At 39.7% G+C, this 14,407-nt stretch overlaps 1 protein-coding gene across 2 annotated transcripts in view; it reads left to right on the forward strand.

Annotated features, from left to right (window-relative positions):
* pdgfb (platelet derived growth factor subunit B) overlaps positions 1 to 14,407 on the forward strand; it is a 59,954-nt gene that overhangs the window by 40,274 nt on the left and 5,273 nt on the right. For both annotated transcript variants that reach the window (XM_008110710.3, XM_062982923.1), the window contains 4 exons: positions 1,487 to 1,564; positions 3,091 to 3,296; positions 6,125 to 6,260; positions 6,494 to 6,661. In XM_008110710.3, coding sequence (XP_008108917.1) covers positions 1,487 to 1,564; positions 3,091 to 3,296; positions 6,125 to 6,260; positions 6,494 to 6,630 — 557 coding nt within the window. In that variant the 3' untranslated portion in view covers positions 6,631 to 6,661. The remainder of the gene's footprint in view (positions 1 to 1,486; positions 1,565 to 3,090; positions 3,297 to 6,124; positions 6,261 to 6,493; positions 6,662 to 14,407) is intronic.

Genomic DNA, 14,407 nt, shown 5'->3' on the forward strand with positions numbered 1-14,407 from the left:
TTCACACTCACTCCGTGCTTCCCCCCATGGGATCGCTCTCAGATGGAGCAGGGCAATGTGGGACTTGGGGTTCTGGGTTCCCCACGCCCTTCGACAACGCGAGATGACATGGGACAACTCCGGCAGTCATGTGACAAGGTTGCAAATCATAGTGCTGAAGTCAAGTAGACAGACAGAAAAATATCTTGTCTCCAAAGACTGCAGGTTCTTGTCAGCTTTCTGTAGCAAGAAAATTTGGAAGGTCTCACCAAGTAAAACAAATCACAATGAGTTTTTATATAAGAAATGTAACTCCGTAGATAGCATTCCTATCTTTCAGAGCCTCTGCTCTGGTCCTTAAGGCAAGGAGAACAGTATGTTTTCATATATGCGTATTCTTTGTGAGCCTTGCCTTTTTTTAATGTCATACTCTGAGCAACTGAGTTTGGTGCTTAATATATTATCCTTAATGACATCACCAGAGACCAATCCCTGTAATATCACTAGGTTTTTGACTCCAAAATCTCATGTCAGAGGTTCTAATCTGACAATCCTGTCAATAGCATACATTTCTTCCTAAAGCTTTCTGCTCTCTCCTTGGGCTCTCTTCCACCCTATAGCTTTTTTCAAGCACAGTAGAGTCTCACTTATCCAAGCTAAACGGGCCGGCAGAAGCTTGGATAAGCGAATATCTTTGATAATAAGGAGGGATTAAGGAAAAGCCTATTAAACATCAAATTAGGTTATGATTTTACAAATTAAGCACCAAAACATCATGTTATACAACAAATTTGACAGAAAAAGTAGTTCAATACGCAGTAATGTTATGTTGTAATTACTGTATTTATGAATTTAGCACCAAAATATCATGATATATTGAAAACATTGACTACAAAAATGGCTTGGATAATCCAGAAGTTTAGATAAGCGAGGCTTGGATAAGTGAGACTCTACTGTACTTCTACTTAGCTTACTTTTTGTTTTGATATGGGCTGTGTCAAGGATAATGCCACGTCAGTCTATCAAACTGCATATTTCCCATCACCAATGTGGCAGCCTTCTCCAACATGGTGCTTTCCAGACTTGCTCGACTACAGTCCTCATGGCCATTGATTGTGCTTGGTGATCGAGGTATGAGTTATAGTCCAGCATGTTTGTCAGATTGATTGGTAACCTGCCAAAGTCAAATGCACTATGCTATGTATCTTTAGATTGGTTTACCGTTAACCCTGTTGACTGCACTAATTATTCCATGGTCATGTTTGGACATATTGTTGTGAGCCACTCTGAGTCCCCTTGGGGAGATGGAACGGGATACAAATAAAGATGATGATGATGTTGATGATGATGATGATGATGATGATGATGATGATGATGATGATGATTTGGCATAAACTAATGATCCTGTTCCTTTTCCATCTGTGTGAATGTGAACATGCTTGAGATGGAAGAATCATATGTGCATAGCACTGTTTAATTCCCATGTTGTTTCTGTTTTCTCTTGCAGAAGCAGATAGCCCTAGTTCCTACCTGAACTCCACTAGATTACATCCTGGTCCTTTGTCTCGAGGGAAACGCAGTCTGGGTGAGTTGCAGATATGTCATATTTAATTGATAGGTGAAACTGATCTTGTGTAACCTTGAAAATAGTTTTGGGAACACTTCCACTTCTAGAATCCTCCAGCGAGCAACCCTGGTCCTACAGCAGCAGTAAGCAATACTGACACATCAAAGGCAGCATGGTATCATTATTGACTGTGTTTCATATCAACCAGGAACATCTGTATTTCACTCACTTCTCAAGCATAAAGCTCCTTGGATAATCCTGTGCCAGCCATTACTTTTCTGTTTAAATTAAAATACAGCAAGGTTTCAAAGCTCTGTATTTGTGGATTTCACTTTTTGTAATGTCTCGTAGGTTGACACTATTCTTTAGTAAAATGGAACTGGAATGAATGATCCACTATGGAGTTAATTTTCTTTAATGTTAGGACCATTTAAAAATTAAATATCAGCACAAAGATACAAATATCAGGTTTTAGAGGATGGCAGAACTGTGTTGAGAGAAATATCTCCACCTCTTGACTACTAGAAAATTCATCAGGGTTTCTTCCAGCTTCTAGACACACAAGAGTTGGCATATATGGAAATGTTTGAAAATGCTTTGCCATAAACCCAGGAATTAGGTTGGAAAGAGATACCTAATTGGCAACTCTGCCTCTCAGATGAAAATATACATGCTTAGGTCATAGAGTATTTGCATTCTGAAGATTCAAACACAGATGAGACAGACAGTAAAACTGCCTAGAGCCTCCTGAATGGAACAGAGACAAGGCTGTGTCTAGAGGACTTGTGTTACTAAAGAGGCTCAGTTGCGATGCCTCTCTTCTTTAAGGCAACCCTTTGTTCTTACCTCCAAGGACTGGTTCTCAATGAAGCGCTGAGAGGAAGGAGATGAAAGATACAACAGATTTTATTTTGCAAAATAGAGACCTGTGGACAGCAAAGGAAGTGCCACCCCGAGACACAACTCGGTTGGGGCTTTATAGGATTTCCAAGAACATTTCGCACCTCCCAACATCCTTTTTCCCAGGCTCTCTTTCCTTTCCATTCCCCTTTCATTCTCCCATGGTTCCTTTGATTAGTTGTTTATCAAAACAGAAACCAAATTTCCCCACAATTTCCCGATTATAATCATTCAATTTATCAGTATATCTTCTGGGCTTTTTTGAAGCCTCAATTTGGCCCAATAAATCAAAATCAAACTACCCCAAAATGCTATTTGCAATCCCCACATCTAAGGCTTTATTGTCCTGCTTGTGGCTTGACATTCCCAGACCGTCAATTGATTCCTTTTTGCACCTCTAAGGAAGTGATGGGCAGTTTATTTCTGGGTACTGCTTCCTTGCTTGTGTTTTATTGCCTGTGTTTTCTTATGGCAAAATCTTCAGTTGATTTCTTCTAACACTAAAGACTAAGGGTATTTATTTAATCAAACTTACTCTTAATACTATTTCTATTTATTAATCAAATTAAAGCAGGCCCTTATTCCTTGTCCTCTTCATTACAAAGTTGATTTGACCAGGATGTGTCTCTGTTGTCTTGTTCTAGATGGAGAAGAACCAGTCGAAACAGCAGTACTTGCTGAATGTAAGACACGGATAGAAGTGTTTGAAATCACCCGGAGCATGGTGGATTCCACTAATGCCAATTTCCTTGTGTGGCCACCATGTGTGGAAGTGCAGCGGTGCACAGGCTGCTGTAATACCCGAAGCATGCAGTGTCGCCCCACGCAGGCTCGTGTGAGACATGTGCAGGTAAGCAAAAACCTCTGTTTGTATCACTACCATTTTAGTTTTTAAAGGAATCAACCTACAAGAGTCAGTAGAATGCAATGTGTAGGTGTAACAGCTTCTGGAAATCTAAACAAAATAGGCTCCTCCAACTCAATGTCATCTCTACTCTCTGTCACCATCATGGTTGGATCTCTGCTGCAAGTAAAGTCAAGAAACCTATAGCATTCCAACATTGATAATCAAATTATGTGTGATTGGGGAGTGCAGTATTATTGTTTTGGACAAATCATCCCTCAATGGGAGTCAGTCATTTGAAAATGTTTCTTTCCCGGGACAGTGACAGAGAGAGAAGTATGGTGAATCGTTAACCTCATTTCGCAATCACAATAAGATAAATCTCTAAGGCAAGCCTGCACAACCTGTGAGCCTTCAGGACTTTTAGACCAGCTCTTAGAATTTCTTTCCATTAGACAAGCTGGCTAGGGCTTCTGGGAGTTGAAGTCCTTAACACTTGGAGGGCTACAGGTTGTGCAGGCCTGATTTATGAATCTGGCTTATGAATCATTCCCTATGAAAGTAGGAGCCCCAAACAGACAATGGACCTTCTTTTTATTTACTGGGATATATGAACCTGGCAAGAGCCAGCACTCTGGCTTGTTAGGGGAAGGCAGAGTGCAGAGTCCTGTTGGATTCAGATATCATGATAAGCAAATAATTGTTAAAAATCCATTTTTGCAGTAGAAGTAAACTACCCAGCATGCCAGTTCATTTGCAGTTCCTTTGAATTCTACTTTGTTTTGTCTCAGTTCATGAAGGTAAATCAGCAGTCTAATGGCACATCTATATATTCTGACCTCTGCTTCTTTGTGACTTCAATGCACTTTGCTCTCCTAGCCTAAGCCAGCAGCTTCTCCACATTATCCTGTCCGAATGTGTTGTAAGCGGATACCTGCCCCCTAACCTCACTTTCTGATCCTGCTAAATATCTAGCCAGTAGTGATCTCTGGGCTTCCTCCCAGTCAAATAAGTAAAAATGATCATGTAAATCCTTTGCCTGACCTGTGTTCATGGCAAGAGACAAAGTGGAGGGAAGACATTACGCCATGCATATGCACAGGGAAATTCCTTTCTCTAAAAAGCCATACTGAATAGGAGAGAATGGAGAGTTGGTGGCAGTAGAAGCTATTGTTTTTCTGGGAAAAGAGCAATCAAGGAGTCAAAGGTTAATCAGAAAATGTGACCTGGAAATGCTTCTTCTGAAAATAGAGACGCCTGTCTTGTTTGGTTGGAAAGGTTTTGTCTAGCAAGCAGCATGTGTCCTGGACTGTGCAAAGTGGGGACATGCTTTCAAAGAAAGATAAACAGACAAAAGAAGATTTGGTTGTTGTTCAGTTGCTGAGTGGAATGGAGTCACACAATTACAAGTCATGTTCAGTTGTCTTCCATAGGGTTACTATCTCTCCCAAAGGGAAGCCATACTAATTTTCTAACTTATTGTCATAAGACACACACTTAACCTTCTTCATCATATCTAACTATTGCTTGCCTAAGAAAAACCTATGAAAAATGTACAGGGTTGCCATAAATCTGCAGACTATATGAAGGCACATATCCTGATCAGAAGCATCCTGCTGTACATCCAAACAGAATTGCATTCAAAAATAATACTGCTAAGTTAATATGATTTTACTTCTAAAACATACGTGTTGAGACTAAAAGAGAAGAAATGTCTAGCTTACGCTTCCAGGGAGTCAGCCTAATTCTTCAGCTGCAATTGCATCTGATGAAGTGGATTTTATCAACAAAAGCTTATGCTGGAAATCTTGTTTTCTCAATTACTCCCAAATGTACTATTGGGCTCCTTCACATTATAGCAAAGTAAGTGGGTGTGTGCCAGCTGTATTGATAGATAGATATTAGTCTCTTGCATAAAAATTAACTCAGTGTCTTCTTGGTCTCTTTGAGCTCTACAGCACAACTGACACATAATATAGGATCACAGATCTTTCGGCATTTCAGACAAAAACAGGGACACAGGAGCCGTATTGGTGCAATGGGTTAAACCCTTGTGCCAGCTAAACTGCTGACCTGAAGTTTGGGTTGTTAACCTGAAGGTTGCTGGTTCGAATCTGTGAGATGGGGTGAGCTCCCCTCTGTCAGTTCTAGCTTGCAGGGACATCAAAGAAGTCTCCCAGCAGGATGGTATCACATCCGGGTGTCCACTGGGTAATATCTCTGTAGACAGCCAATTCTCTCACACAAGAAGCACCTTGCAGTATGTTCTCAAGTTGCTGCTGACATGATAAAAATATGTGGCCAAACAACATCAGAATATGATTAAGCTGGCAAACATTATTAATGAGGAAAAATACTCAGGCTAGGAGAGGCTGCAACAGTCTGCTTTTGCCTGGACCTTCTGGGAAGGGCAAGACTCCTCCCCCTTCCTCTTCTCTCTTTAATACAAAGTTTGCAGCAATTGCAGTAAATTGAGGACAAAGGGGGAAAGCGGGAGGAGGCAAAAGTAAATGGGATACTTTGAACACAGCTGAACAAATGGGATGACAGAGGAGTAATTATGACTGTCTTTGCCAAATCAGGATAGTTGGTGGTATAGTCTCATTAAAGATGATGAACAGTGCCTAGGATCAATGGGATCAATGTAATAAAATGATTCAGGTGACCAAGTGAATGAATGTGATAATTATGATGAGCAGAGCTCTTCTGAAAATGCAAAGGACTTTACAAATGTATAGAAGCATAGAACTCCACTGATGCTGACTGAGGGAAGGTTGATTTGGCATTCTGACTCCTAATGGATTTGTGCTGTTTTCAATCTCTTCTGATGTCAGGTAAATAAGATTGAAATTGTCCTAAGGAAGCCAGTCTTCCATAAAGCCGTTGTGGCCTTGGAGGACCACCTGGAATGCCGATGTGAGCCAGTTTCATCCCGACTTCCCAGTCAGTCAAATTTACACCCGCGCAAAGGTGAGTATTGTAGAAATCATGTTTACAAAATTTTGGCAGAACTTGGAAAAGTTACTTTATTGGAATGTAGCCGTGCTGGCTGGGGGGTGCTGAGATCTGTAGTCCAAAAAGACCTTTCCCATGCTCTGCATGTAGATGTCCATGCAGGGAAAATGGAACTTTTCTGAGAATAGACTATCCTTCACAGTCAGCTGTTGCATACCAGCATGTCTGTGCTTCCTCCTTTCTGGCAGGTGGTCCACTACCAAGCACCGTAGCTTCTCTTCCAACAAGGGCACAAGTGCGCCAGTTGCCGGCACGAAAGAGGAAGCATCGGAAGTACAAGCAATTACATGATAAGAAGGCGCTGAAAGAAATCTACCCAGCATAGAAGCGCTGGCAGGCAAAAGTGCAAATGTCAGGTAACTGCAACCAATACAGTAGTATTGTGAATATACAGTAGCCTCCTTCCACACACAAAATGTTATTTTTCTTCTACACCATCTTCTAATGCTGCTGAGGCTTTGCTTTTCTGCAATCAATCTGAAATAGAATTAAGATGATTCCATACAGCGATTACTATAATGCTCTATTGTTCAGTAAATGTTGATTTTCATGGTGAAAATCATTACACCATATTTTCTCCTCAATGTGTAACATTCAGCAATCAATCAGAAATAGAATTAAGATCATTCCATACAGCGATTACTATAATGCTCTGTTGTTCAGTAAATGTTGATTTTCATGGTGAAAATCATTACACCATGTTTTCTCCTCGATGTGTAACATTCAGCAATCAGAAATAGAATTAAGATGATTCCATACAGCGATTACTATAATGCGCTATTGTTCAGTAAATGCAAATTTTCATGGTGAAAATCATTATACCATGTTTTCTCTTTGATGTGTAACATTCAGTAAATATGATTTTGAAATATTGTTAGATTTTGCTCTTTTCAGCATTCATAGTATACATAGAATTTATTCATCATCACTTCCCTTTCAGTGTAGTTGCAGCAATAACGATGAATTGCTCTTTAATTTATCAGTTTATAAATAAGAGTATAATTATTGGCTTCTTTTCAATGTTTTGTTTTGTTTTTGCATTAAGGAAATAATAGGGGGAAGGATGATTAAGAAACAGATAAATCCTTCCCCAGTCGGCACAAAGTACAGACTGAATAATTATGTCCAGCACAAGCAAAATGCTTGGTCAGAATTTCCAAATCCGTATCTTTGTTTGTATGGAAATGGTTGCAGTCTGAATATTGGTCAAAATTTGTCACAACACATTTTGATGCACACTTTGAGTCAACTTGTTTGACTAGATTTTGCATCCATACTGTTAAAATTAATTTCATCAGAATCAGCAGAAAAAACTGTTCAGGATTTCGATTTACTAGCCATTCTTATACATTTAGTTTCAATTTTATTAGACCCCTAAAATGGCATTTTCTTAAATGTTGTGCACACGCTAACTGACTACCCTTCAGATAAGGGGGTCTAGATCAGCAACTATTGTAGTTAGAGACCTCAAATTTTGGGAAACGTAGTTTAACCCCTGACTGGCACTACAGCTAAAATTTGAACAAAATTGGAGAACATGATGGTGGGAAGGTTTAGACCACTTGGCATGGAATGACCCAGGAGGGAACAGGATGCTGAAATAGACAAGCTGTTCTTAAACTCCTATGTTCTTATGGTACTTCCTAAAATGTTTGTGGACTAAAAAAACAAACACAGTTCTTGAGAAGAGGGGTAGTATTGATATCCAGGTTGCTGAAGCTTGCATACCTGTGGCTCTCCAGGTGTTTGGGACTCCCAACTTCCAGAAGCCCTTGCCATCTTGTCCAGTGTGGTCAGGCATTTTGGAAGCTGAAGCCCAAAGAACCTGAAGGGCCACAAATTGTGCAAGCCTGGTGTACACCAATAAACTGAATCTTGTATAGCTCTCTACACTTTTGGCTAAAAGATAGAGTTGATTCCACCGGCATAGAAGCCATCAGACAACACTGGGATAGATCCATCACCCACATCATACCAGGCTCATTGAACATCATCGCGCACATCGTCTGATTCTGCTTTGGTCTTCTTTACTTGATTGGTTTCAATCAGGTGCACAATGTGTTCCTCAATGTGTTCCTCCCATAGCTACAGTTCTTCCTGACTGCAGGTGCCCAGAGAGCTGTATTACTGAGTTCTGAGAAAGATAGTCTCTTCCAGACCATTAAGTTTAGAGTCGTTAAATTTAAAAGCGCTGTTCCTTTGCGAATCACATGGGAATGAAATTTCATTTATATTAGAAAAGCCAAAGAATAAGAGGAAGAGACAAGGAGTAAATATTTCCTCCACTGGGATTTGTCTGTCAAGGAACACTGTATTGCAGCACACACTTTTGATTAGATTTAACATCTCATCACCTGTCCAGGAAGGAAAGCCTAATAGGTGTGAATGCATAGTTCTGTTGATTGGAAAGACCCAGTCAAAGGAAAGGAATAAGTTACTAGTCCATCCGGCTGGCAGCATACATCTCTTGGCTGAGATGGGAGAGACTGGACACAGGAATGGCTTTGCGTGCAGTCAGGCAGATTTGCTGGAATAGAGCATGATAATAAGCAATGCCAATTTTGCCTTATCAAAACATTCCACAGCTGCACACTATTTTCTCAACTTCTAGATTTTTTAAAACCTGTAAATTAATTAGTTCCTTTGCCAAAAGCTCCCACACCATCAACAACTTAACTAGAACCGATAAAGACACATTCCAAAACATGTAGGAGGTCAGGTTGGGAAAGGCTATTAGAAAGAATAGCTAGACTTCCGGTAGTGGCGCTAATGGCAGATGCAGCAGAACGCTGAGGCTCTTCAACTCCTCAGCGTTCTGACCTCACCAAGAGCTCAGGTAGAGCTGAGGCTCCCACTCACCGGTGGTGCAGATCCGGTGGGTTGCAAAACTAGAGGACCCTCCCAGGGTAACCAGATAGAACGGTGTCCAACCCGGGAAAAGTCCTTGGTGGGCAGAGCAAGGTTGAGGTTCCCTAGCCATGGCTAGGACAGAACGCCGCCACTATTTTTAAATTTTGAGAAGAGAGAGGGAAGAAGTGAACTTACAGAAGAAAAGCGAATCTGCATTGCTAAAGATAGACTGTGGCACTACGAAGCAAGAGAGAAGCCTAAGGAAGGGAAAGAGTGCTTTTGGTCCTCTGTGAACGGCGGAGGGAAGTAAAGGTAAAGGGCGAAAGGAAGAGCGAAACAAACCCACAACGGAAAAGATTATCCTGCCCTGCGAGATTTGAAGTAAGTGAGACAGCATTGCCAGCCCTGTGGGACGATTGGTGGAGGAAGCAGCAGGGCAGCGGAGAGTGCAAGGCGATGAGGCAAGGCGAGGGACGAGGCGACAGCGCGCCAGAGGAGAGGAAAGGCACGGCGCAGCGACACTTGCAGCGACACACGCGATGCACGCTGCAGCAACGCGACGCACGCCGCGGGGACGTACGGTGCATGATGCAGCGACGCAGGATGCACGACGTGGAGACACACAGAACAGCCAGGCACAGTTGTGCACAATAATTACAATTAGCTTGGACTTACAACTTATTTTGGCGTGTCAGGAAGGGAAACGGTACGGCGGAATTAGGATCATCGAAAGCAACCAAGGACCAGTTAAATCGAGGGAGTGAGGTGGACAGCATTATCAATATTACTGTTATTTCTTCATTATTACTATTATTATTATCGTAACTCCATATTATTATTCTTTTTTTTCATAAATCATTCGGTATCACTGTGTTCTGGCAAGGGGCTTTTGCATGTTAGATCCCATTTCAACAGTAAGTTTTGGTCTTATGGCATAATGCCCTGACGGGATACTGGGAGTAGCTGAGTACAGGAGGTTAAGAAGACAAGAAGAAGATATAATAAGATAGGAAAGAAAGAAGGGGAAAAAAAGGGGGGGGATTAGCCATTTGATTCCAGCAAGGTCGGCTACACACACACATATATATATACATACCATTATCAGTATTATTATTTCATCTTTATTACTTTTAGTTTGTTTCTGTTTGGACCGTATTAGTTTTGGTTGATAATCTTTAATAGATGTATCAGTATATCGCAGATTGAACGAAGTACAAAATGAGAGATGAATTCATCGAAAGCAAAAATGGATAAGGATAAGGAGAAACGAGGAACAGCCAGGAAAGATTCGTTAACAGACTATTATAGCATTAAAGATGTAATGTTGGAAATATTGAAATTACAAACAGATGTGATTAAGATACAGGAAAAGCAAGACAAACAATACACCCAAATCAGGGAAGAGATGAAGGGAATGAAAGAGGAAATAAAAGTGGAAATTCAAACACTGGTCAAAGAGGAAATAAGACTAATAAAAGAGGATATAGAACTTATCAAGCAAGACAATAAGGAAAGGTCTAAAGAAAATATAACAATTAAACCCCAACAAGGAGAGATAAGAAAAGACTTAGGCGAAATAGAAAAAACAATAAATGCAATTAAAGTTCAACAAGAAATATTAGAGACCAAAGAAAAGGAATTTCAGCTAAGATTTCGCAATATGCAAGAGGCTGAAGATAAAAATTTAAGAGACCAAATTGTTGAAGTTATAACAAACATAACTCAGAGAACTAAAGAAATGGTGGAAGGGAATATAGACAGAATTTATAGAATTCATTCAAATCATTCAAGAAAATTTAATTCGCCAAGGGATATAGTGATTCATTTCAACAAAAAAAGCCTTAGAGACGAGGTTCTGAAAGGTAATGCTAAAGCTCCATCATACTTCAAGGGAAATAAAATAGCAATTTTAAAAGAACTCCCCATGTTGGTTTTAGAAAAGAGGCGTAAATATATTTCTTCCTAACTGATGAGCTGAGAAGAAGAAATATAAGATTTAAATGGGAAAGAAAGGAGGGAGTGATGCTTACATGGGAGGGAAATAAACATTGGATAACAAGCGAACCCAAAGCACATGTCTTTTACGAGAAATATTTAAACGCAGGAATGCACGAGAATAGAAAGGGGGAACATCAACGAAAAAAGAAAGAAGGAGAGGAGAAAAAAGAGGATAGGAAAGTAGGAGAAGATGGAGAATGGAATAGACTAAAAAAAAGACTTAGAGAAAAATCACCCGAAGATTTGCTGGACTGGATGGACCTGGGAAAATGGGAAAAGGTCAGGGGTGAGGATGAAAACAAGAATGATGGCGCAGAGGCTTAAATTGTACTCGAATAATATAAATGGTTTTAATTCACCTAATAAAAGAAATAAAGTTTGGCATCAAATAAAAAAAGGCAAGTATGACGTAGCATGTCTCCAAGAAACACATATAACACATAAACATGTGTCCCATTTAGAGCATGTTAGTCTGGGAAAGACGTATTATTCATCTGGGCCAGAGAAGAAAAAAGGGGTAGTGACATATGTAAATGAGAAATTGTTACCCAAATTAGCTTTCAAAGATCATGAGGGTAGGATGCTAGGTGTCACGGTAGAGATAGATAACAGGACACTCCTAATATCTAACATATATGTGCCAAATGAATGCGAGCTAAAATTTATAGAAAGACTCTATCCAAAAATAATTGAACAAGAATATGAGGATCTCATAGAAATAGGAGATTTTAACAGGGTGCTTAATGCAGCACTAGATAAATCCAATCGGAAGAGAAAGTAAAAAACACAAAGGGAGGAGTGTTACCCAGATATTTCCTTAAAATGAAAGAAGACCTAAATCTGTTAGACATCTGGAGACACCTACATGGGAACGAAAAGGATTACACATTCCTGTCAAATAGGCATAAGGCATGGACCCAAATCGACATGGTATGGGGGAATAAATCAATAGCAAACAAAATAAGCAAATGTAACATACTTCCAAGAATAAACTCGGACCATGCACCCTTGGAGGTGATGCTGGATAAGGGAGATCTAAGGAGAGGGGAATTTAGATGAAAATTAAATGAATCAATGCTAAAAGATCAAGATGACCAGGACAGGTACAGGAAACTGCTGATAGAGTACTTCAAATTTAATAAGGAGGAAGACACAGCAATAGAAGTTATCTGGGATGCTAGTAAAGCTTATATAAGTAAGTCAGATATTACAACAAAGTGCTAGGAAGAAAAGAACAAGGAAAATGGAATTTCAGAAAATAGAAGGGGAAATAGCGAGATTGGAGAAAATACTAAAAGGAAATGCTGAGGATAAGAAAACCCAGCTCAATCTTGATATCTACAAAAAACAATTAGAGACGTTACAGGTCGAGGAAATGGGGAAGAAGCTAAGATATGTAAGACAGCACCACTTTGAAATTGCGAACAAGGTAGGGAGATGGTTGGCTAGGAAAATAAACAAAAAGAAACAGGCACAGTATATCAATAAAATACAGGAAGTAGGGAAAATCTACAATAACAAAGAGATAGGTCAACAATTTACTGCCTTCTACGAGAAACTGTACAAAGATGACAAAATTGCTGAAGAAAAAGTAACGCAATACATAGGGAGGCAGGATATGCCCAAAATCACGGAACCCCAAAGAGAATTGCTAAATGGGAAGATCAAGGAAAAAGAAATAAGCAGAGCAATTAAGAAACTCCCCTCGAATAAGGCACCAGGACCTGACGGGTTTTCAATGTTATATTACAAAACTTTTCAGGACATACTTATTACACCCCTGCAGAAAGTCATCAATAGGATTTTGGAAGAAGGGAAAGTTCCGCAAACATGGAAGAGTGCAAATATCGTAGTAATACCTAAAGAGAAGGACAACAGCACGCGGGTCAAGAATTACAGGCCTATATCGCTTTTAAACGCAGACTACAAAATCTTTGCCAGCATCTTAGCAGATAGGCTAAAAGAGGTGTTAAAGGTCAGAATTAGACGAGGATCAATCTGGCTTCCTACCTGGTAGGCAAATGAAAGAGAACATAAGGAACATTCTAAATGCTATAGAATATTACGAAAGAACGACCAAAAGGAGATAGCCTTCCTTTTTTTAGACGCCGAGAAGGCGTTTGACAATGTCAACTGGTTTTGTATGTTTGAAATTTTAAGAGAAATGGATGTGGGATTTTACTTTTCGAATGCCATTAAAGCTATATACTCTCAGCAAACAGCGCGGGTTATAACGAATGGTCAGATATCTAATACTATAAATATAAACAAAGGGACAAGGCAGGGATGCCCACTATCACCCTCTTTATTTATTGTGACAATAGAGATCCTCCTGAACGCTATAAGAAACAATATAGAGTTAAAAGCCCTCCGAACTAAGAAATTTAGCTATAAAACGCGAGCATTTGCTGACGATTTGGTATGTTTAATTGAAGACCCATTAGATCAATTTGAAAAATGGTGGAAGGTAATCCAGAATTTTGGAGAAGTAGCAGGATTGAAAATAAATAGAGGAAAAACTAAAATACTAACAAAGAATATGCGACATACAAGAAAAGAGTAACTACAAAGGGACACAGGTATAGAAGTCGTTAAAAGAATCAGGTATTTAGGGATAGAAATAACCGCAAGCAATGCCCAATTATATAAAAATAACTACGAGAGGAAGTGGAGGGAGATAAAAGAAAAAAATGAAGAAATGGAGATTTCTTCAGCTTTCACTTTCAGGGAAAATTGCAATAGTAAAAATGAAGATACTAGCTGAAGTAAATTTCCTATTCCAAAATTTACCAATTTTAAGAACAAAAAAAATTATAGCAGAATGGCACAAGGATATACAGAAATTTATATGGGATGGAAAGGAAGCTAGAATAGGGTTTAAACACTTAAAGGATGACATCAAGAGAGGTGGGATGGGTCTACCTGACCTTCAGCTATACTACGAAGCTGCTGCCCTGAGTTGAGTCAAGGACTGGACCACCCTATCTAAAAGGAAAACACTAGCCTTAGAGGGACAGGATCTAAGGAAAGGGTGGCATAGCTATTTGTGTAGAGAGAAATCTAGAAAAGAAAGAAACTTTAGAAACCATTTTTTGAGAGCAGCACTCATAGGAATCTGGGAGAAATACAATAAAAGATTCTATAAAAAGATACCTATGTGATACTCACCTCTCGAAGCGGAGCACCTGAGAGAAATGCCAAGGGAAACATGGCTGACCTACAGGCAAATACTAAGAGTGGAAAATCTTGAGGTT

The sequence above is a fragment of the Anolis carolinensis genome, chromosome 5, assembly GCF_035594765.1.
Source record: "Anolis carolinensis isolate JA03-04 chromosome 5, rAnoCar3.1.pri, whole genome shotgun sequence".
NCBI classification, from domain to species: Eukaryota; Metazoa; Chordata; class Lepidosauria; order Squamata; family Dactyloidae; genus Anolis; species Anolis carolinensis.